The sequence below is a fragment of the Trichomonas vaginalis genome, chromosome V (genome assembly GCF_026262505.1).
Source record: "Trichomonas vaginalis G3 chromosome V, whole genome shotgun sequence".
NCBI classification, from domain to species: domain Eukaryota; phylum Parabasalia; order Trichomonadida; family Trichomonadidae; genus Trichomonas; species Trichomonas vaginalis.
Genome location: NC_067207.1, coordinates 14,484,917 through 14,507,796, shown reverse-complemented (window position 1 = coordinate 14,507,796; position 22,880 = coordinate 14,484,917). Strand labels below are relative to the sequence as shown.

At 32.7% G+C, this 22,880-nt stretch overlaps 3 protein-coding genes and 4 pseudogenes across 7 annotated transcripts, besides 1 other annotated feature; 4 read left to right on the top strand and 3 right to left on the bottom strand.

Annotated features, from left to right (window-relative positions):
• The first annotated feature begins 177 nt into the window (after positions 1-177).
• Positions 178-2,398, top strand: TVAGG3_0335730 (annotated as a pseudogene). Its single transcript has one exon. A coding segment is annotated over exon 1 (2,221 nt).
• A 3,084-nt stretch (positions 2,399-5,482) lies between these two features.
• Positions 5,483-6,221, top strand: TVAGG3_0335720 (annotated as a pseudogene). The gene has a single exon. A coding segment is annotated over exon 1 (739 nt).
• A 1,871-nt stretch (positions 6,222-8,092) lies between these two features.
• On the top strand, positions 8,093-9,265 carry TVAGG3_0335710 (annotated as a pseudogene). The gene has a single exon. A coding segment is annotated over exon 1 (1,173 nt).
• Positions 9,266-10,102: 837 nt separating this feature from the next.
• On the bottom strand, positions 10,103-10,678 carry TVAGG3_0335700 (uncharacterized protein; the record flags this gene model as incomplete). The annotated part of the gene is made up of 1 exon (XM_051230601.1): positions 10,103-10,678. A coding segment is annotated over one exon (576 nt), but the record flags the coding sequence as incomplete, so codon positions are not given.
• Positions 10,679-10,850: 172 nt separating this feature from the next.
• Positions 10,851-12,150: a mobile genetic element.
• TVAGG3_0335690 lies at positions 11,642-12,048 on the bottom strand (annotated as a pseudogene). Its single transcript has one exon. A coding segment is annotated over exon 1 (407 nt).
• Positions 12,151-15,821: 3,671 nt separating the features above from the next.
• Positions 15,822-17,914, bottom strand: TVAGG3_0335670 (the record flags this gene model as incomplete). The annotated part of the gene is made up of 1 exon (XM_051230600.1): positions 16,118-17,680. The coding sequence occupies one exon, from the start codon at positions 17,678-17,680 to the stop codon at positions 16,118-16,120; it is 1,563 nt and encodes a 520-aa protein (XP_051100330.1).
• Positions 17,915-19,565: 1,651 nt separating this feature from the next.
• TVAGG3_0335660 (adenylate cyclase protein) lies at positions 19,566-20,585 on the top strand (the record flags this gene model as incomplete). Its single annotated transcript, XM_051230599.1, has 1 exon — positions 19,566-20,585. The coding sequence occupies one exon, from the start codon at positions 19,566-19,568 to the stop codon at positions 20,583-20,585; it is 1,020 nt and encodes a 339-aa protein (XP_051100329.1).
• Positions 20,586-22,880: the final 2,295 nt, after the last annotated feature.

Below are 22,880 nucleotides of genomic sequence, written 5' to 3'. Positions count from 1 at the left end.
AGCAAATGTTCTGAGTAACCCATGTCGAGTTTTACTACCCTTACTAGAAACGTCCGAAAGGATGCGCGTAAATTCCGTCAAAATGGCCGTTTCCAATTTATGCGGTTTTTTTTGTAAATTTTTCAGCCGCCAAATTTGAAGAGAAAATTTCTATACTAATAAACTTTTATAACAGAAATGAGTTCTAGTGGCGACAGGATTCCAGACCCTGGACCTGTTTCCGTAGAGGACAACGCTACCAGTGAAGCGCAACCTTCAGGGCCCGAAAAAGTCCCGAAGCGCCAAGTCGAGGTATTGCCATCCGATTTGCCAGCCGAGGCTCAGAAAGAAGTGATAACTATCATTAAAGCTGAGTCTTCTAGCAACCAGTTGCCTGCACAGAATACTACGAATGGAAATACAAAAGACAGCGGAAATCAGAAACCACCCGAAACTACGAAAAAGACAGTAATGACTCTTTCTGTCGCAAATCTCATGTCTGACCCTACACCTCTAAATGCACTGCATTCTAAGGCTCCTACTGTCACGATTAAGACAAACCAATCTGTAATTCGGCGCGTCAGTGCAAAAGTTTACGGGAAAAACAATAGCTACAAGATCGATCAAGACAATAATAAAGCCACAGTCAGATCTTACTTTCTTGCAGCCTGCACGCCTCCAATAATTCAAGCACCAAAACGCCAATCAATTGAAATCCCTCAAACAACATTCAATCAAAATTTTGCGCAATACAACTACGGAACATATTACGGCCAGCCATACCAGGTAATACAAGGCTCTTATCCAAACATCCCTCAGACCTACAATTCGAGTTATCCAATACCTACGTATCAAATGCCTCAAACATACACTCCTCCGTGGCAGAAGCTTCCTCAGCCTGCGATAAATATTGCAAAGCAGCCTCCACCGCAAAATCAGAAAAATCATCAGCATGATTTGATGCCTCCTGAACCAACTTATTATACGGACGAAGATTCTGGCCAATACGGAGTTAGATGTACTTGTGGTGATAACCACAATAGAGGATTACTCGTACAGTGCGAAAAATGCCAGTTTTGGCTCCATGGCATTTGTGTAAATTGTCCTCGAGCTTCGTCTACAGAGCAGTTCCTCTGCCCCTTCTGCCAAGCGAAGAGACTCAGATGCAGATGCAAGAAAACAAATCGTACAAATATTCCAATTGTTCAATGTTCTCATTTGCAAATTATACTTGCATAAGCAATGCGAAGGACTTGGATTTGGAATTATTCCAAAGCCATTTGTCTGCTGCCAGTGCCATAAAACACCATTCGAACTTCCTTACGTAAAATTCGATCCAATCTTCAAAGAAATACGCGATTTTTACAGTTTACGTCGATCCCGCTCGCTACGAGGTTACTATTAACATTCCGATGGTAACTTCAAGACATCTCTCGAGCAGGACCTTACAAAATCAGAAATTTCTTTCATTGACACAATGACAAAATATTTCAACAAGTTCTGCGTTCACCTCCTTGGAAATTCAAACCAGGAGATATGGAATGTCTTTACTTCTACGTTTTCTACTGTTTTTAACTGTTCAAAAGAATTAATTTGCGCAGCTATCGACCATCTTACTTACCAATTACTCTACGCCCATGAATATACCCCTTACATGGACATTGTCCCTGATTTCGGCTACAGTGAAGCAATTGCTGAATATGTCGAGACATTTCAAGGCCAATCATTCGACAAATTACCTACACAAACCCAGTTAACTCTTAATAGTAACTTAAAGGTCATTTCTCCCGTCAGTTTCAATGATGGCGATTTCATATGCGATCTTCCGGGTTTTCTGATGCATACCGATGAAGTTTTTAGCGACAATGGCATTCCTCCAACATGTTTGGCCGTTGACAACACTGTACTCGTTATAGATATGAGTGGCAGCAAATTCAACCTCGCAACGAACTTCAGAAGGTCAATGCATTCAAACACAGCTGTTAGATTAATAATAGTTGATGGAAAACCACGCGTCGCACTATTTGCCACTAAATTGACTGGTCCTTTAGCCGACGATAAAAACGGCCAATGTATCAAAGCTGGGGAGGAAGTAATTCTTCCTTTTGACGGCGAATTACCTTATCACGTCGAAACAAAGCCATGGAAAGGCAAGAAACAGAGATCGAGACAGCCTGTGAAGCAGAAAGAAGAGAAGAAGCAACAGAAGAAGAAAGTGCAACAGCAACAGAAGAAGAAGCCTCCAACAGAGCCATTCCCGCCTCTCACCCTTTTGTCTTCGTTTTTGGAAGATATTATTCCGCCAATCCCCGTCCAGATTATATCGGACGAAGAAATGGCAGATAGGATGAGAACCCTCGAGAAGGGAAAGGAGAGGAGATTGGGCCGCTCCCAAAATGAAGATTATGTGTTCGAATAAATATTATATTTATAAAAATATTGAATTTAATGATATTTCCATAATGTGTATAAGTTTTGTTATCTATTGGACTATTTCTCAATAAGTTATATGATAAAAATTATCAAATTTTCAATCTGATTTCAATGAATATGAATCTTATAATAGCAAAGTATAATAAGATAACTCTATTTTTAAAAGTTAAGATCTGATGTCATTAAATCAATCTCGATGAATCAGATTTCAAGAAATATTATTTTATATTACTGAATTTTAAGCAGATTTCTTTGACATTCTATACCAAAACAGAAAATATGAATATGAACGACTATGGGCAAGATGAGAGTGCAAAGTGAAACAATGAAATCTATTGCTTATTTGGAGGTTAAGGGTCCACTGTAAGGCCAAATAAGGCCTATCGTCGTCCTAAAAATATTGCTCAAGATGGTGTTTTTACTAAGGCCCAAAACTTAAAAAAACACAAAAAAATTAACTTTACTCTTTTGAGATCCTTATCAGATGTGCAACAATTTGATGCAGTATCGCAATTCGAATCCGATTTTTTAATGTAGATGTACTCTAACATTCTTGAAAAAATGCAAAATGATATTAATCAAGCTTTTCATTTCTGTATCATACACGAAACAAAATCATTCATTATACTAAAATTTATCAAAGTTTGAATAATGAAAAAAATAATATCTAAATTTTTACATTGAGTCGGCTATTGATATGGTCAATATTAAATCGTTTAAAAATGGGCATTGGCCAGAATAATACCCACTAAAATACACATTTTTTTAAATTTTATCAATTTGTTTTGGTATATCTTTATGATAATGAATAAAATGCTTATCTTTCATAAGTCAATACATAATTTATGCTGAAACACAAAAAATAACACGAAAATTTTTGGCCAACATTAGTAGTATATGTTGAAGGGTTGTGTGACTTTTTTTGTAAACGTAAGAATTCATACAATATTGAACGATTTTGTATCATTTTTTTAACATATGAAGTAAAAAATGTATGATTCTTACGGTTTTTATTCTTACGTTTTTGAATAAATCAAGATTTAAAAAATTTTCAAAATTGTAAGACATTTACACTCAGCCCAAACATAATGAAATAAAATAAAAAAAGAAGCTATATATAGATGATGTTAGATATTCCGCGATTAATTAAACATTATTTGAATTTATGAAATCAATAAAGTCATAATCAAAGACCTCATAAACGAGAAAAAGAAATTGAAATTAATGATTATTTGAATTTATGATATCAATTATTTGATTTATTCTTTCTTCAATCTCTTCTATTCTTTTTGTTAAATCATCTATTTTCATTAATGAGGTGATTCTTGATTGAGGAATAGATTTCAAACTAAACCCCCTTTATTTTTGAAATTTTGAATCCATCAACTTTAAACATTTTATTCAATTTACATGTTGTCAATTCTTCAAATAATTTTTTATTATTAGCATAATAGTCATTAAATTCTTCAACAGATGAAAAAAATTTTATTTCAGTAATTGGTTTAACAACGTTTATTTTTTGTTGAACATCTTTCACTTTCATTTATTTTTAAAATCGGTTTCATTTATCATTAAATAAAAATTAGAATATAAGTGATGAAATATATTTTTTAATTAATATTAAATCAGAAATGGCGGCAGGATTCTTTAAAAAATTATGGGATGGAATTAAGAAAGCTGCGGGTTGGGTTCATAAAAATATTATTAAACCCGTTGCAAACTTTTTGGCACCAGTAGCGAAAACGGCAGGAACTATCATAGGTGGAGTATTAGGTACTAAAGCAGGTAATCCGGCGATGGGAGCACAAGCAGGTAACGCAATTGGTGGAATTGCTGAAGGAATACTTAATAAAATAGGAGGTAGATAGTGGAAAAATAAATAAATATTATTTTTATCTTAGTATCGGTTGAAGTCTTTGATAAACTTTTTCTCCTTTATTTAAACTTCTCTTATTGGGGCAGCTTTTGGTTATTGATTCAGCAACGTCACTAATTGCTTCTTTATTCTTAAATATCCAATTTGCTCCTTTCTTCATTGTTTCCCAAACTTTATGCGCTCCTCTTTTTACTTTATCCCACATTTCTTAAAGAATCCTGCAGCCATTTGATTATTTCATTAAAATTAAAAATTCATTTTCATCTTTTAATTTTGATTTTTTATTTATTAATAAATGACGACTAACTATTTGGTGCCAAACACTAAACCGATTAATGGAAATGTGTTTCATTCATTCGAAAAGATAAATGAAATATTCGCAAAGAATGACGGTAGAAGATATTATAGAGAACTTGAAAGTTCATGCTATGACTCTGATGCTCCATATTTTGATGATAAACAAACTCATTTAAGAATTACAAATCCGGCTCATGATGTGAACCAATTAGGTGACACATATATTAAACGCAAAGTTAAAGCAACTCTAGTTTCAAATAAAGCTTTCACATGTGATGCCGCTTTTAAATGCATGCGTTTATTCGTTGGTTACAAATCATCAAATCAAAGCTTTAAACAATTAGAAGTAGAAACCGAAAGAGGTGATGCCGGTTATCTTCAGATGGATTGCGCCGTGAATCTTTCGCATTTGCAACATATAAACCAAAATCAGAAAGGAAAGTTAAAAAGTTTGTTCATTCGTTATATAATAATGTTCAAAAATATGATAACTCAGTATGTGGTAAATATATTGACCCTTCAGAAGTTTTCAAGAAAGCAAATGAAGAAGTTGATGTCACTTTTGATATGATTATTCCGGTAAATGATTTGTTAGCATTTCAGGCGTTCGATGATTATCCTAAATCATTTGGTGAAATCATTCTTAAATATTATGTTTTCAGGGATACTTTAGTATTTTGTCAGGTTGACCCGTTAAGAGTTGCTGATTTACAAAATTACGTTTATGAAAAGATAACTGATGAAAATTATGAAAAGATTATGAATCATGTTTATAAATATGATCGCAAATTCCAACAAATCGGACTTCCTGCCAAATTAATTACAAGCTTAGCCGCTACATCTGCTGACGCAACAGTTGATAACGTTATTATTTCATGCACAAAGATGGAAGTTTTAGAGGATAAATGCATTACACCAGGATACGGTTTAATTGAAGAATCAGTTAAAGCAATACCACGTTTATTTAGTAAGGAAGATCCATTCATGATTCCAGCTCAACATATTGACGTTCGTTCACTAAATGGAGGTTGCATCACTCCTGAAGGTATCAGCTCAGATTTCTCATACGCTCTTCATAATGTTACAGATGTTGTGTTAACATTTCCGAAGAATGCAATGCAAAGAACAGTTTTAGAAAATCCAATGCTTCGAGGTCTTCAGGTCACTATAGATTCCAGAAACTTCCCCGATCAAGCGATGACCACAGTGGGCGACATATTCTTTACACGTATGCTTCAAGCTTCTGATTTAGATGGAGTGAATGAATGCACGGAAGAATACGAGGACTCATTAACTAGACCACTGAATGATGATAATGGCACCATTAGCTAGAACATGGAAAGACCAAACTTCATTCTTATGCACTATTCCAGTTCAACGTGATGGAGCGGGTATATTCTTTGATGGATTAGAAACTTTCAATTCACAAGTTACAGTACAAGTGAAAGCTTATCCAATCATTCAGGGTGAAAATGACACTTACTGTTCAAAGGTGACAAATCCTCCTCAGGTTTGGTTTACTAGGACTACGTATTGGACATGGACACCGGATGAAGGTTTGAAATATCATCCAACAGGTACACCACCACAGTATAGAAGTTCATATGATGAAATATTGATGAATAGAAATGTTTAAAATTATAAATTTATTTTTGATTAAATGGATTTAAATTCATCCACCCCTTATGAAGAATTAGCAGGAGTATATAATACATACGTAGATGATATGATTAATGAAGCATTGAGTGATAATAGAAATGCTCTATCTAAGGAAAAATTAATGAAAATTCCATATTCTGAATGTTACTTAAATTCAATCACTGCAGCAATTGGTAAACAAAATAAAGGTAAAACATTAACGATATTAAAACAAATTATCATTATTGCTAACACTTCCCCCTATTCACATGTGTTAATTTATATCAACCGTTCAGGTTCACCTTCAGATGATACATTTGAATCTTTAAAGCATTTAATCAAAATTCCAATTATTTATTTATCACAAGAAGAAGCAGAAGATTATTTAAAAAACTTTTTAATGTATAAAGAATTATATAATACAATCAAGAAGCAAGGATTAGAGGATAAAATTATTGATAAACAACGGGATGAATTATTTGAAACACTTTCTATTTCAAATTTTGATAGAGAATTTTTGCATTCACATTTTTCTAGATGATGCCGTGAAATCAAAACTAATAACAAATGAGAAATCATATTTTAATCAGTTATTAACTCAATGTCGACACATTCAGTGTTCATTCTTCATGGCTGTTCAATATTTCAAAGCATTAAGCACAAACATTAAATCAAACCTGTCACCCTTTTCATTTTCAGTGGTTTTAGTCGTCAACAGTTGAACGTTATGCTTTATCAAGTGAATTTACCAATGAGCATTAATGAACTTTACACACAATATCAGCAATTAGGTGAACATGGAAAAATAATAGTTGATTTAAATAAAGGAGTGTTAAATTTGATTAACTTTTTATAATTAATTTTTATTTTTTATTTATAATTAAACATGACAGAAATAGCAAATCTTCTACAGGTTCCATTAAAACAAGGGACAAACAAAAAGGGTGCATATAATAGAACTATGAAAGTTCCAGACGGAATGAAAGAATTAGTCCACATTGTTGCCGGTCTTCAAAAGGATGTTAAACAAATGAGAAACGTTTTAACATTACCAGAAGCTCAAGCATATGCCAAACGTCATGGACCAAATTGGGAAGCACGAAGCAGACATTACGGGTCCAAATGGAAAACCTGATGGTATAAATGAAGTTTTCGTTACTGATGGTCAAGGTAATATTAAAGTCATAAATGGTTATAAATTAACTATGTCTGATTATCCTAAACGTAAAGCATATAATGAACGTTATCCTATACAATTTGATGAAAATGGAAAAGCTGTTAAACAATACATTGGAGAAGGTGAAAATGGTCCAATTAATTCATACCGTCATAATCCATATTCTTATTTCAATGAAGAATTAAATGCTATTGAAGAGGGACCGGATGGATTACCACGATATTTAATCAGTTTGATGGTCAATATGCAAATATTCCTGAAATTCCAGCTAAGAAATTCTTTAAAGTTGCTTTATTCGATCCAGTGTTCAATGAACAGAAAGAAGCAATGAAAGCAGAATTTAAACCAATTCAAGTGGCAAGAATTTCTTCATCTTCACTTTCAGAAGCGTTCAAGGAATTGATAAAGAAACCACTTTATTCTCAACAAGGTTATAACTTTGATTTAATTAAAGAAAGTGATAGACGTAAATTAGAAAAATCAGATGGTTTTAAGAATGCATGTAATGAAATGATAAAGATTAAAGATATTGTAAATGATAAAATAAGACTGGAAGAAACTCAAAGCAATATCAATAACATAATTGGTGCAGTTACAAAGAAAGTATAAGCAAACAATGATGAACCTTGGGATATTACCGTAACAACTAAATAAAACTTTAAATATATTTTTCTTTTTTTATTCAATTATAAATGAGAAGACGTTTCACAAGTCAAAAGAACACAAACGCAAAAGCAGAGATTACGGTTGGTTATAACGTAAATGATGATAAATCACGAATTATTCAAAATGTTAAAGTTAATGTTAGCCCTGAATTAACTCGTGACTTACCGAAAAAGGAGGAGGAGCAAAATAAAGAAGATGGAGACCCAATCATTTTATCTGAACCCGGTAAAGAACCTGTTGAAATTCCCACTTATCCAACATACCCCCCACCTCTTTCATCAAACATCGAGAACCCAGGAATCTACGATTCCAGTCGCAATGCGCCATATAAAATAGACATTAATTCTGAATTAATGAAAATTTACCGTGATATAATAATTAATAATTATGATTCAATAATAAATTTAATTGACCAATCGGTTTAATTATTTTACCTTATGAATCATTAATTCACATTATCGCCATTCTTTGTGATGTTCAAGATTCAGACGTTAAGATTCAATTTTTCATAGATGATGAGGTTTCATGCTGCGGAACAGTTGCAAAAATAAATCCTATAAAGGATATTAGCACAATTAAGATATCAAAGAACGGAACAACAACTGAACTTCATTTAACATATAATGATATTTATAATAAAATAGTTGATGAATATAAAGAGATTGTTCTTTATGTTGTTTGATACCATATTTTACAAATGACTCGAATTTTTCGTTTTACAAAGATATTAATTTCGATATCTCATTATTTCTATGGTATTCTTGTTAATATCTGTTGGATAACAATGTATCACTTTGATTTAAATAAAAATATGTTAGTTTTAAGTACTAATATTTAACAATAAAAAAATATACAAAAAAAATTAATAAAAATAACAAAGTTAATCTGAATCACTGGCAACACTATATTTGTTCTTTGCCGAAGATTTTGACTTTGACTTAGACTTGATAGATTTGCTTGTTGAAGACTCATTTTCATTAAAATCTTGTTTTACGATTTTAATTGCCTTCTTTTGAGTGTATCTATAGATTCTAGAGTCTTCAATAGGATCATCTTCGTACGTTCGATATCTTCATCAACTATTTTATTATAAATATCATTATATGTTAAATGAAGTTCAGTTGTTGTTCCGTTTTTTGATATCTTAATTGTGCTAATATCCTTTATAGATTTATTTTTGCAACTGTTCCGCAGCATGAAACCTCATCATCTATGAAAAATTGAATCTTAACGTCTGAATCTTGAACATCACAAAGAATGGCGATAATGTGAATTAATGATTCATAAGGTAAAATAATTAAACCTGATTGGTCAATTAAATTTATTATTGAATCATAATTATTAATTATTATATCACGGTAAATTTTCATTAATTCAGAATTAATGTCTATTTTATATGGCGCATTGCGACTGGAATCGTAGATTCCTGGGTTCTCGATGTTTGATGAAAGAGGTGGGGGTATGTTGGATAAGTGGGAATTTCAACAGGTTCTTTACGGCGGTTCAGATAAAATGATGTGGTCTCCATCTTCTTTATTTTGCTCCTCCTCCTTTTTCGGTAAGTACAGAGTTAATTCAGGGCTAACATTAACTTTAACATTTTGAATAATTCGTGATTTATCATCATTTACGTTATAACCAACCGTAATCTCTGCTTTTGCGTTTGTGTTCTTTTGACTTGTGAACGTCTTCTCATTTATAATTGAATAAAAAAAAGAAAAATATATTTAAAGTTTTATTTAGTTGTTACGGTAATATCCCAAGGTTCATCATTGTTTGCTTATACTTTCTTTGTAACTGCACCAATTATGTTATTGATATTGCTTTGAGTTTCTTCCAGTCTTATTTTATCATTTACAATATCTTTAATCTTTAATCATTTCATTACATGCATTCTTAAAACCATCTGATTTTTCTAATTTACGTCTATCACTTTCTTTAATTAAATCAAAATTATAACCTTGTTGAGAATAAAGTGGTTTCTTTATCAATTCCTTGAACGCTTCTGAAAGTGAAGATGAAGAAATTCTTGCCACTTGAATTGGTTTAAATTCTGCTTTCATTGCTTCTTTCTGTTCATTGAACACTGGATCGAATAAAGCAACTTTAAAGAATTTCTTAGCTGGAATTTCAGGTCTAATATTTGCATATTGACCATCAAACTGGTTAGAATATCGTGGTAATCCATCCGGTCCCTCTTGAATAGCATTTAATTCTTCATTGAAATAAGAATATGGATTATGACGGTATGAATTAATTGGACCATTTTCACCTTCTCCAATGTATTGTTTAACAGCTTTTCCATTTTCATCAAATTGTATAGGATAACGTTCATTATATGCTTTACGTTTAGGATAATCAGACATAGTTAATTTATAACCATTTATGACTTTAATATTACCTTGACCATCAGTAACGAAAACTTCATTTATACCATCAGGTTTTCCATTTGGACCCGTAATGTCTGCTTCGCGTGCTTCCCAATTTGGTCCATGACGTTTGGCATATGCTTGAGCTTCTGGTAATGTTAAAACGTTTCTCATTTGTTTAACATCCTTTTGAAGACCGGCAACAATGTGGACTAATTCTTTCATTCCGTCTGGAACTTTCATAGTTCTATATATAACACCCTTTTTGTTTGTCCTTTGTTTTAATGGAACCTGTAGAAGATTTGCTATTTCTGTCATGTTTAATTATAAATAAAAAATAAAAATTAATTATAAAAAGTTAATCAAATTTAACACTTCCTTTATTTAAATCAACTATTATTTTTCCATGTTCTCCTAATTGTTGATATTGTGTGTAAAGTTCATTAATGCTCATTGGTAAATTCACTTGATAAAGCATAACGTTCAACTGTTGACGACTAAAACCACTGAAAATGAAAAGGGTGGACAGGTTTGATTTAATGTTTGTGCTTAATGCTTTGAAATATTGAACAGCCATAAAGAATGAAAACTGAATGTGTCGACATTGAGTTAATAACTGATTAAAATATGATTTCTCATTAGTTATTAGTTTTGATTTCACGGCATCATCTAGAAAAATTAGTGAATGCAAAAATTCTCTATCAAAATTTGAAATAGAAAGTGTTTCAAATAATTCATCCGTTGTTTATCAATAATTTATCCTCTAATCCTTGCTTTTTGATTGTATTATATAATTCTTTATACATTAAAAGTTTTTTAAATAATCTTCTGCTTCTTCTTGTGATAAATAAATAATTGGAATTTGATTAAATGCTTTAAAGATTCAAATGTATCATCTGAAGGTGAACCTGAACGGTTGATATAAATTAACACATGTGAATAGGGGGAAGTGTTAGCAATAATGATAATTTGCTTTAATATCGTTAATGTTTTACCTTTATTTTGTTTACCAATTGCTGCAGTGATTGAATTTAAGTAACATTCAGAATATGGAATTTTCATTAATTTTTCCTTAGATAGAGCATTTCTATTATCACTCAATGCTTCATTAATCATATCATCTATGTATGTATTATATACTCCTGCTAATTCTTCAATAGGGGTGGATGAATTTAAATCCATTTAATCAAAAATAAATTTATAATTTTAAACATTTCTATTCATCAATATTTCATCATATGAACTTCTATACTGTGGTGGTGTACCTGTTGGATGAATTTCAAACCTTCATCCGGTGTCCATGTCCAATACGTAGTCCTAGTAAACCAAACCTGAGGAGGATTTGTCACCTTTGAACAGTAAGTGTCATTTTCACCCTGAATGATTGGATAAGCTTTCACTTGTACTGTAACTTGTGAATTGAAAGTTTCTAATCCATCAAAGAATATACCCGCTCCATCACGTTGAACTGGAATAGTGCATAAGAATGAAGTTTGGTCTTTCCATGTTCTAGCTAATGGCATACCATTATCATCATTCAGTGGTCTAGTTAATGAGTCCTCGTATTCTTCCGTGCATTCATTCACTCCATCTAAATCAGAAGCTTGAAGCATACGTGTAAAGAATATGTCGCCCACTGTGGTCATCGCTTGATCGGGGAAGTTTCTGGAATCTATAGTGACCTGAAGACCTCGAAGCATTGGATTTTCTAAACTGTTCTTTGCATTGCATTCTTCGGAAATGTTAACACAACATCTGTAACATTATGAAGAGCGTATGAGAAATCTGAGCTGATACCTTCAGGAGTGATGCAACCTCCATTTAGTGAACGAACGTCAATATGTTGAGCTGGAATCATGAATGGATCTTCCTTACTAAATAAACGTGGTATTGCTTTAACTGATTCTTCAATTAAACCGTATCCTGGTGTAATGCATTTATCCTCTAAAACTTCCATCTTTGTGCATGAAATAATAACGTTATCAACTGTTGCGTCAGCAGATGTAGCGGCTAAGCTTGTAATTAATTTGGTAGGAAGTCCGATTTGTTGGAATTTGCGATCATATTTATAAACATGATTCATAATCTTTTCATAATTTTCATCAGTTATCTTTTCATAAACGTAATTTTGTAAATCAGCAACTCTTAACGGGTCAACCTGACAAAATACTAAAGTATCCCTGAAAACATAATATTTAAGAATGATTTCACCAAATGATTTAGGATAATCATCGAACGCCTGAAATGCTAACAAATCATTTACCGGAATAATCATATCAAAAGTGACATCAACTTCTTCATTTGCTTTCTTGAAAACTTCTGAAGGGTCAATATATTTACCACATACTGAGTTATCATATTTTTGAACATTATTATATAACGAATGAACAAACTTTTTAACTTTCCTTTCTGATTTTGGTTTATATGTTGCAAATGCGAAAGATTCACGGGCGCAATCCATCTGAAGATAACGCGCATCACCTCTTTCGGTTTCACTTCTAATTGTTTAGGCTTTGATTTGATGATTTGTAACCAACGAATAAACGCATGCATTTAAAAGCGGCATCACATGTGAAAGCTTTATTTGAAACTAGAGTTGCTTTAACTTTGCGTTTAATATATGTGTCACCTAATTGGTTCACATCATGAGCCGGATTTGTAATTCTTAAATGAGTTTGTTTATCATCAAAATATGGAGCATCAGAGTCATAGCATGAACTTTCAAGTTCTCTATAATATCTTCTACCGTCATTCTTTCGAATATTTCATTTATCTTTTCGAATGAATGAAACACATTTCCATTAATCGGTTTAGTGTTTGGCACTAAATACTTAGTCGTCATTTATTAATAAATAAAAAATCAAAATTAAAAGATGAAAATGAATTTTTAATTTTAATGAAATAATCAGAAATGGCTGCAGGATTCTTTAAAAAATTATGGGATAAAGTAAAAAGAGGAGCGCATAAAGTTTGGGAAACAATGAAGAAAGGAGCAAATTGGATATTTAAGAAATAAGAAGCAATTAGTGACATTGCTGAATCAATAACGCCAAAAGCTGCCCCAATAAGAGAAGTTTTAAATAAAGGAGAAAAAGTTTATCAAAGACTTCAACCGATACTAAGATAAAAATAATATTTATTTATTTTTCAACTATCTACCTCCTATTTTATTAAGTATTCCTTCAGCTATTCCACCAATTGCGTTACCTGCTTGTGCTCCCATCGCCGGATTACCTGCTTTAGTACCTAATACTCCACCTATGATAGTTCCTGCCGTTTTCGCTACTGGTGCCAAAAAGTTTGCAACGGGTTTAATAATATTTTTATGAACCCAACCCGCAGCTTTCTTAATTCCATCCATAATTTTTTAAGAATCCTGCAGCCATTTCTGATTTAATATTAATTAAAAAATATATTTCATCACTTATATTCTAATTTTTATTTAATGATAAATGAAACCGATTTTAAAAATAAATGAAAGTGAAGATGTTCAACAAAAAATAAACGTTGTTAAACCAATTACTGAAATAAAATTTTTTTCATCTGTTGAAGAATTTAATGACTATTATGCTAATAATAAAAAATTATTTGAAGAATTGACAACATGTAAATTGAATAAAATGTTTAAAGTTGATGGATTCAAAATTTCAAAAATAAAGGGGGTGGTTAGTTTGAAATCTATTCCTCAATCAAGAATCACCTCATTAATGAAAATAGATGATTTAACAAAAAGAATAGAAGAGATTGAAGAAAGAATAAATCAAATAATTGATATCATAAATTCAAATAATCATTAATTTCAATTTCTTTTTCTCGTTTATGAGGTCTTTGATTATGACTTTATTGATTTCATAAATTCAAATAATGTTAATTAATCGCGAATATCTAACATCATCTATATATAGCTTCTTTTTTTATTTATTTCATTATGTTTGGGCTGAGTGTAAATGTCTTACAATTTTGAAAATTTTTTAAATCTTGATTTATTCAAAAACGTAAGAATAAAAACCGTAAGAATCATACATTTTTTACTTCATATGTTAAAAAAATGATACAAAATCGTTCAATATTGTATGAATTCTTACGTTTACAAAAAAAGTCACACAACCCTTCAAACATATACTACTAATGTTGGCCAAAAATTTTCGTGTTATTTTTTGTGTTTCAGCATAAATTATGTATTGACTTATGAAAGATAAGCATTTTATTCATTATAATAAAAGATATACCAAAACAAATTGATAAAATTTAAAAAAATGTGTATTTTAGTGGGTATTATTCTGGCCAATGCCCATTTTTAAACGATTTAATATTGACCATATCAATAGCCGACTCAATGTAAAATTTTAGATATTATTTTTTTCATTATTCAAACTTTGATAAATTTTAGTATAATGAATGATTTTTGTTTCGTGTATGATACAGAAATGAAAAGCTTGATTAATATCATTTTGCATTTTTTCAAGAATGTTAGAGTACATCTACATTAAAAAATCGGATTCGAATTGCGATACTGCATCAAATTGTTGCACATCTGATAAGGATCATAAGAGTAAAGTTAATTTTTGTGGTTTTTTTTAAGTTTTGGGCCTTAGTAAAAACACCATCTTGAGCAATATTTTTAGGACGACGATAGGCCTTATTTGCCTTACAGTGGACCTTAACCTCCAAATAAGCAATAGATTTCATTGTTTCACTTTGCACTCTCATCTTGCCCATATCGTTCATATTCATATTTTCTGTTTTGGTATAGAATGTCAAGAAAATCTGCTTAAAATTCAGTAATATAAAATAATATTTCTTGAAATCTGATTCATCGAGATTGATTTAATGACATCAAGATCTTAACTTTTAAAAATAGAGTTATCTTATTATACTTTGCTATTATAAGATTCATATTCATTGAAATCAGATTGAAAATTTGATAATTTTTATCATATAACTTATTGAGAAATAGTCCAATAGATAACAAAACTTATACACATTATGGAAATATCATTAAATTCAATATTTTTATAAATATAATATTTATTCGAACACATAATCTTCATTTTGGGAGCGGCCCAATCTCCTCTCCTTTCCCTTCTCGAGGGTTCTCATCCTATCTGCCATTTCTTCGTCCGATATAATCTGGACGGGATTGGCGGAATAATATTCCAAAAACGAAGACAAAAGGGTGAGAGGCGGAATGGCTCTGTTGAGGCTTCTTCTTCTGTTGCTGTTGCACTTTCTTCTTCTGTTGCTTCTTCTCTTCTTTCTGCTTCACAGGCTGTCTCGATCTCTGTTTCTTGCCTTTCCATGGCTTTGTTCGACGTGATAAGGTAATTCGCCGTCAAAAGGAAATTACTTCCTCCCAGCTTTGATACATTGGCCGTTTTTATCGTCGCTAAAGGACCAGTCAATTTAGTGGCAAATAGTGCGACGCGTGGTTTCATCAACTATTATTAATCTAACAGCTGTGTTTGAATGCATTGACCTTCTGAAGTTCGTTGCGAGTGATTGTCGCTCGACCATCGTCCATATATCTATAACGAGTACAGTGTTGTCAACGGCCAAACATGTTGGAGGAATGCCATTGTCGCTAAAAACTTCATCGGTATGCATCAGAAAACCCGGAAGATCGCATATGAAATCGCCATCATTGAAACTGAGGAGAAATGACCTTTAAGTTACTATTAAGAGTTACTGGGTTTGTGTAGGTAATTTGTCGAATGATTGGCCTTGAAATGTCTCGACATATTCAGCAATTGCTTCACTGTAGCCGAAATCAGGGACAATGTCCATGTAAGGGGTATATTCATGGGCGTAGAGTAATTGGTAAGTAAGATGGTCGATAGCTGCGCAAATTAATTCTTTTGAACAGTTAAAAACAGTAGAAAACGTAGAAGTAAAGACATTCCATATCTCCTGGTTTGAATTTCCAAGGAGGTGAACGCAGAACTTGTTGAAATATTTTGTCATTGTGTCAATGAAAGAAATTTCTGATTTTGTAAGGTCCTGCTCGAGAGATGTCTTGAAGTTACCATCGGGAATGTTAATAGTAACCTCGTAGCGAGCGGGATCGACGTAAACTGTAAAATCGCGTATTTCTTTGAAGATTGGATCGAATTTTACGTAAGGAAGTTCGAATGGTGTTTTATGGCACTGGCAGCAGACAAATGGCTTTGGAATAATTCCAAATCCAAGTCCTTCGCATTGCTTATGCAAGTATAATTTGCAATGAGAACATTGAACAATTGGAATATTGTACGATTTGTTTTTCTTGCATCTGCATCTGAGTCTCTTCGCTTGGCAGAAGGGGCAGAGGAACTGCTCTGTAGACGAAGCTCGAGGACAATTTACACAAATGCCATGGAGCCAAAACTGGCATTTTTCGCACTGTACGAGTAATCCTCTATTGTGGTTATCACCACAAGTACATCTAACTCCGTATTGGCCAGAATCTTCGTCCGTATAATAAGTTGGTTCAGGAGGCATCAAATCATGCTGATGATTTTTCTGATTTTGCGGTGGAGGCTGCTTTGCAATATTTATCGCAGGCTGAGGAAGCTTCTGCCACGGAGGAGTGTATGTTTGAGGCATTTGATACGTAGGTATTGGATAACTCGAATTGTAGGTCTGAGGGATGTTTGGATAAGAGCCTTGTATTACCTGGTATGGCTGGCCGTAATATGTTCCGTAGTTGTATTGCGCAAAATTTTGATTGAATGTTGTTTGAGGGATTTCAATTGATTGGCGGTTTGGTGCTTGAATTATTAGGAGGCGTGCAGGCTGCAAGAAAGTAAGATCTGACTGTGGCTTTATTATTGTCTTGATCGATCTTGTAGCTATTGTTTTTCCCGTAAACTTTTGCACTGACGCAGGCCGAATTACAGATTGGTTTGTCTTAATCGTGACAGTAGGAGCCTTAGAATGCAGTGCATTTAGAGGTGTAGGGTCAGACATGAGATTTGCGACAGAAAGAGTCATTACTGTCTTTTTCGTAGTTTCGGGTGGTTTCTGATTTCCGCTGTCTTTTGTATTTCCATTCGTAGTATTCTGTGCAGGCAACTGGTTGCTAGAAGACTCAGCTTTAATGATAGTTATCACTTCTTTCTGAGCCTCGGCTGGCAAATCGGATGGCAATACCTCCGACTTTGGCGCTTCGGGGACTTTTTCGGGCCCTGAAGGTTGCGCTTCACTGGTAGCGTTGTCCTCTACGGAAACAGGTCCAGGGTCTGGAATCCTGTCGCCACTAGAACTCATTTCTGTTATAAAAGTTTATTAGTATAGAAATTTTCTCTTCAAATTTGGCGGCTGAAAAATTTACAAAAAAAACCGCATAAATTGGAAACGGCCATTTTGACGGAATTTACGCGCATCCTTTCGGACGTTTCTAGTAAGGGTAGTAAACTCGACATGGGTTACTCAGAACATTTGCTACGATAGAAAACTTCATTGTACAAAAGGAAATTCAATTTTTCTTATTTTCCTATTTTTATTCGAATTTGATGACTTTTCTATGCCAACGTTAAACACTACTTGCTTATACAAGCAAAAAATTTCATATTATCTGCATCAAAAGTCAAAGTTTTTCGTTTATTTTTAATCTGGTCGCAGACTCTATCAGCAGTTTCTTTTTCTGATCTACTCTTCTGATCTTTCTGACTGATTTTTCGCATTGTCTTTACAAGCATCTATTTATAGAAGAAAATAAAATTGCTCAATTAAGCTAGTCTGTCATTCTCGAAAAATTACAAGTTCTCCTTGTGATTTCATACTATAAACTTTCATATCCCTGCTTTTATTATACATGTATCTTTATGTTAATTTAGTTTATCTGAATGATAAAGCCTTCCTCTTGAGATTTCAATTACACTATTCTTAAATCATTGAGATAATAATGGACGATTTTTACCCCTAGTTTATTAGGAATACAGATGCTTTTTCCAATCTTGGAAAATATAGTTGATGCAATCAATAACTTGCTTAGAAATTTAATCGATGATATAATGATGTGTATTGAGCTACCGAGCAAAGCCGAGGTGAGCACTCCACCTATTATTTTTACATTTCTTTTTATTTAGATTATATAAATTATTCAACGCCCTCAAAAGCTATTTTGCATACTAATCAAAAAAATTATTGCAATTTGATATTGAGGCATAGTTTTGCCTTTCTCTGACAACATTTTACTTAGAAAGGGCATAAAATATGTTTTCCAAGCACAATGCGAATATGTAGTTTGAAACTATATGGGTTATCATTTCAAAATTGGAAAATCTGTAAATTTGTTTTCGCGATTGCCTCAATTGTAAAGTTCAACGATAAATATAATTTTATCGGTATCACCTACAACATATGTATGCAAATATCTATTGGAAAAAAACTATCGTGTGTATCTGAATTCACAAATTCAATGTGTATTCAATTTTGAAATAACCAATAAATTTACATTGCAACAAATCAAACGATGCAATATATGTTACTCCATATTTTCAATTCAAAAAATTACAGTCATTTAATTGATTATGACGAGTATTTACGCAGCCTCAAGCATTCATTCCAAATCAACCTTATCGAAGAAATATGAGGTCGATATGAGTGCTATGTGGAATGGAGGCGAGAAGCTGCGCGTTAAAGCTGACGAATCACACGAATCAATTCTCGTTTTCTTATTACCTCCAGCAGTATTCAATGGATGTAGGCAGATTTAACGAGCTTCCTTCGTGGCTAAACACACTTCGAATGATTGTTTTCTCCAATTTTATCTGATTTTAGATTCAACCGGTGTTTTATTAACGAATGACTTCAGTTCACAATTTTCACACAATCATTACAATACTTAAAAGATGCATTGTCATCTTACCGCTAAATGCATCTATTAATACACATTGTAACATTCAATTTTTCTCTAAATTATTATTTACGCCGCACTTATGTATTTACTATTTAAGAACATCCTCAAGTATATGAAGTGGCAACGTACCGAGCAGAAGTGATATCTACTCCTGGATTTTAAATCAAGAATCCTTTGCCCATTCTTTCATCATATATCTCATATTACTTCTCGAAATACTTATTTGCGATAGTTGGTGAATATACAATGAATGAGTTATACAATTTAATGATTTCTATTCCAATTATCATAATGCATAGTACATACGTTTTCTATTCATGCGCAATATACAATGCTACACCTTTGATTAGACCAAATGATATCACACAACTCTGGTATGCTCATTCCTGCTTAGATCGAAGAATTAATATGGTTCTTTACGTTTTAATGTTCTTCCAATCACTTCTTACTTTCTCTCAAGTCCAATCAAGGAAATTGCGCATTTGTTTTTATTTTTTGCTCTTGCATCTTTTTTTTGCTTTTAATGTTTTGAGAATTTTACCTGCAGTAGCTCCAAAATACAATGCAGTCATCATATGGGCTGCTTTAGCTTCACTTCCTCTTACTCTCTTCCCTTTAGTCTCTTATTACACTGAGAAATACGCTTTGTATTATTTTATTGTTTGCATCATCTTTATACCTATAGCAATATTCATTGCGAAGAAGCTTGTGACTATTAGATGCAGAAGGATCATAAGATGCTTTCACGGGATGAGGGAATCAGAAGATGAAGAAGGAGAAGATAATAATTTGGATCCTCTTTCAGCAGCTATACTTCATTTGAATCAGAACACGAATGTTGACTTCTTGAAGCTCAATATATCAGGAGAGCATCAGATCTCTCTTTACTTGAGAGTTGGATTTTTATTTCATATCCCTGAAGTAGAAGACCAAAGTTTCATTAAATGGTCGATTGATCAAACAGTTAAAGCAGATTTATTGTTAAGCGCTTGCCAGATCTCTTATGCATTGAAAAATGACTTTCGAATGCTTAATAGTTTATCTGTTCACGTTGATAAACTTTCATCTGTGCCATTTAATAGTAGATCATTTGCTCTTTTGTTTGATCTATTAAGACAAGAACTCTTGACTCAATTAAACCAGCCATTATTGTCAAACATCCAACATTGCAAGCATGAAAGCTATACATTGCAAAATTTCTGTTCAGAGTTCTGGGGCAATGTCATTAAACAAAGAATACAATGCATGAATGACGTAATTCCTCAAATTTCAAATGAATTTACAAGAACAGAGAACTTATTCAGAACTTGATAAGGAATTATCCATTATCATCAACAGCATATAGAGAAACAGTCATTATTTACCATAAAGTTCTTGAAATCATGAAAAAACGTTGGAATTACAAGCAAAGCTCAACAAAATCAAGAAAATAGGTGATGTAGAAAGTGAGAGATCATCATCAAGCGAACTAGAAGAAATAGATCGTAATTTTCAAGAACAAATGGATCCTTGGCTGTCTGCACAAGCAATTATAAAGAATATCCCATCAAGAGCAAGAAGACTTGTTATATTTACCACAGTTATCATGATATTTATCATAGCTGCGATGCCTTTGATTCAATTAATAATTTCTTTGTTCAAAGTCAAAGGATTCCTCAAGTTAACATTACCAATACAAATTATTGGTAGTATACAGATGCAAGTTAGTCGTATTCCTCAACTTATTCGAAGAATCTCGTTAATATCAAAATAATGAGATCAAAAAATTCGATGTTGGCCAGTAGCTGGACATTTGGTCGAGTTTAGTGATGAGAACTCAACGAGGTATTATTTGGACCAATATATATAATTTTCTCGAAAAATTTCGGGATACTTAGATTCTTGTACAGATGATGATATTCCTTATGAGGTATGTGCAAATAGCTCCCATAGGATATATTCAGGCGGTGTTGAGTCGAATTCGACTTTATATAATATGTTATCAAGTTATTTGTTGGCAGCATCCAATTTGAAGGACAAAAACAATTTCAGTCCAATGGATGACAACGCCAACCTTGAATTTTTATTCCAAAACTTTGATGCAGTTGTATCTGGAGTTACATCAGCTTTAGGTTACTTGAACGCACACATTATCTCTTTTTATGAGAATTCCAAAGATTATGCGATATCTACTATTTCATAACAATTATAATTCCAATTGTTTTTATTGTTCCTCTTACAGGGCTAACATCATTGTTGCGAAGAAAGAAATCAAAGCACAATTGGAATTGTTCTTCGGAATTCCTAAAAACGAAATTGCGGCCCTCAGATGGAATATTAAAGGGAAATACGGAAAAGGAACAATAAAAAGAGAAGAAATAACACCAGATGAAGCATCTCAAGAAGGTGCAGATCTAAGGAAAGATGAACTTCTTGAGAATTTAGCTCTTGTTCCGAGATATCAACATGGAATCTATATAGATTGGCTCGGCTGCTGCACAATTTTTGTTACATTTTCAATATTAATGAGTTATACAGGCATCTGCGTATTCCATGCCTCAATGAGACAGATTATTCAGATGGCAAACGCTTATACGTACTCAATTACTGTGTTTTCACATGCATCAACATGTTACGTGTGGCACAGGAATATTTCTCGAAGAATCCTGTGATAAACAATCGAACAAATTTGAAGATTGTCGTTAAATTAATTCGCAAGTTCCAGCAAAGGTTTATACGTTGTTATATGGATCTACTAACCTTGATTCATTACCTGGATTGATTTTGGAACTGATATCAATGATAATTATATGAAATCCCAAAAATATCGATACAAAAGTGACGATAAAAGACCCTGTGTATGGTATTATGCATGATGTGTACTACAGTTGTCATGTAAAGCGCAAGTATCGCTGTTTAATACAATGTCTCTTTGGATTTAGATACAGATTATAATTTGAGTTTATCTTACGATGATGAGTACACATATCACTTTGAACATATATTATTTGGCCATATAATACCATATCTCAACAAAGGAATGGACATTTTCAGTGCAAAAGTCAATGAATTAATGTTTCAAAGACAAATGACTTATTGATTGTCTATATCCTTTTGTTTGTTATGCAGCTGATATTTGTTTCTATTTTCGTCTTCTTTTCCGTTAGAACTTTAATTCATCATATTATGACACCAAGAAGACTTCTTCAGCTTGTTCCTCAGAGTGTTTGATGAAATCTCCAGCATTGTTAAATGGTTTTCAGGAAATTCCGCGATTTCTGAAAAATATCTTCAAGGAAACAAAGCAGCAATGAATAATGAGTCAGTAGAGTTTGCTTGTGACTCATGTGATTCATGTGGTGTTGCTTAATGCGATGAATCCTCGAAATCAACAATTGCAATGCAACATTTTTGAAAATGGCCAAATACACTGATCCAAACAATGATTTAGGAGAGTGTAAGGCAAGTAACTGATGCGTATTCTTGTTGATAAAGACAAAATTGCATCAATACAAAGACTAGAACGTTCTGCCAAAAAAATGTCCGCAGGAGTTTTCTAAAATTCCACTTTTTCTTTTGAATCATCGATTGCAACTGATTACGGCAAACTTAAGAAATGTTGTAGTT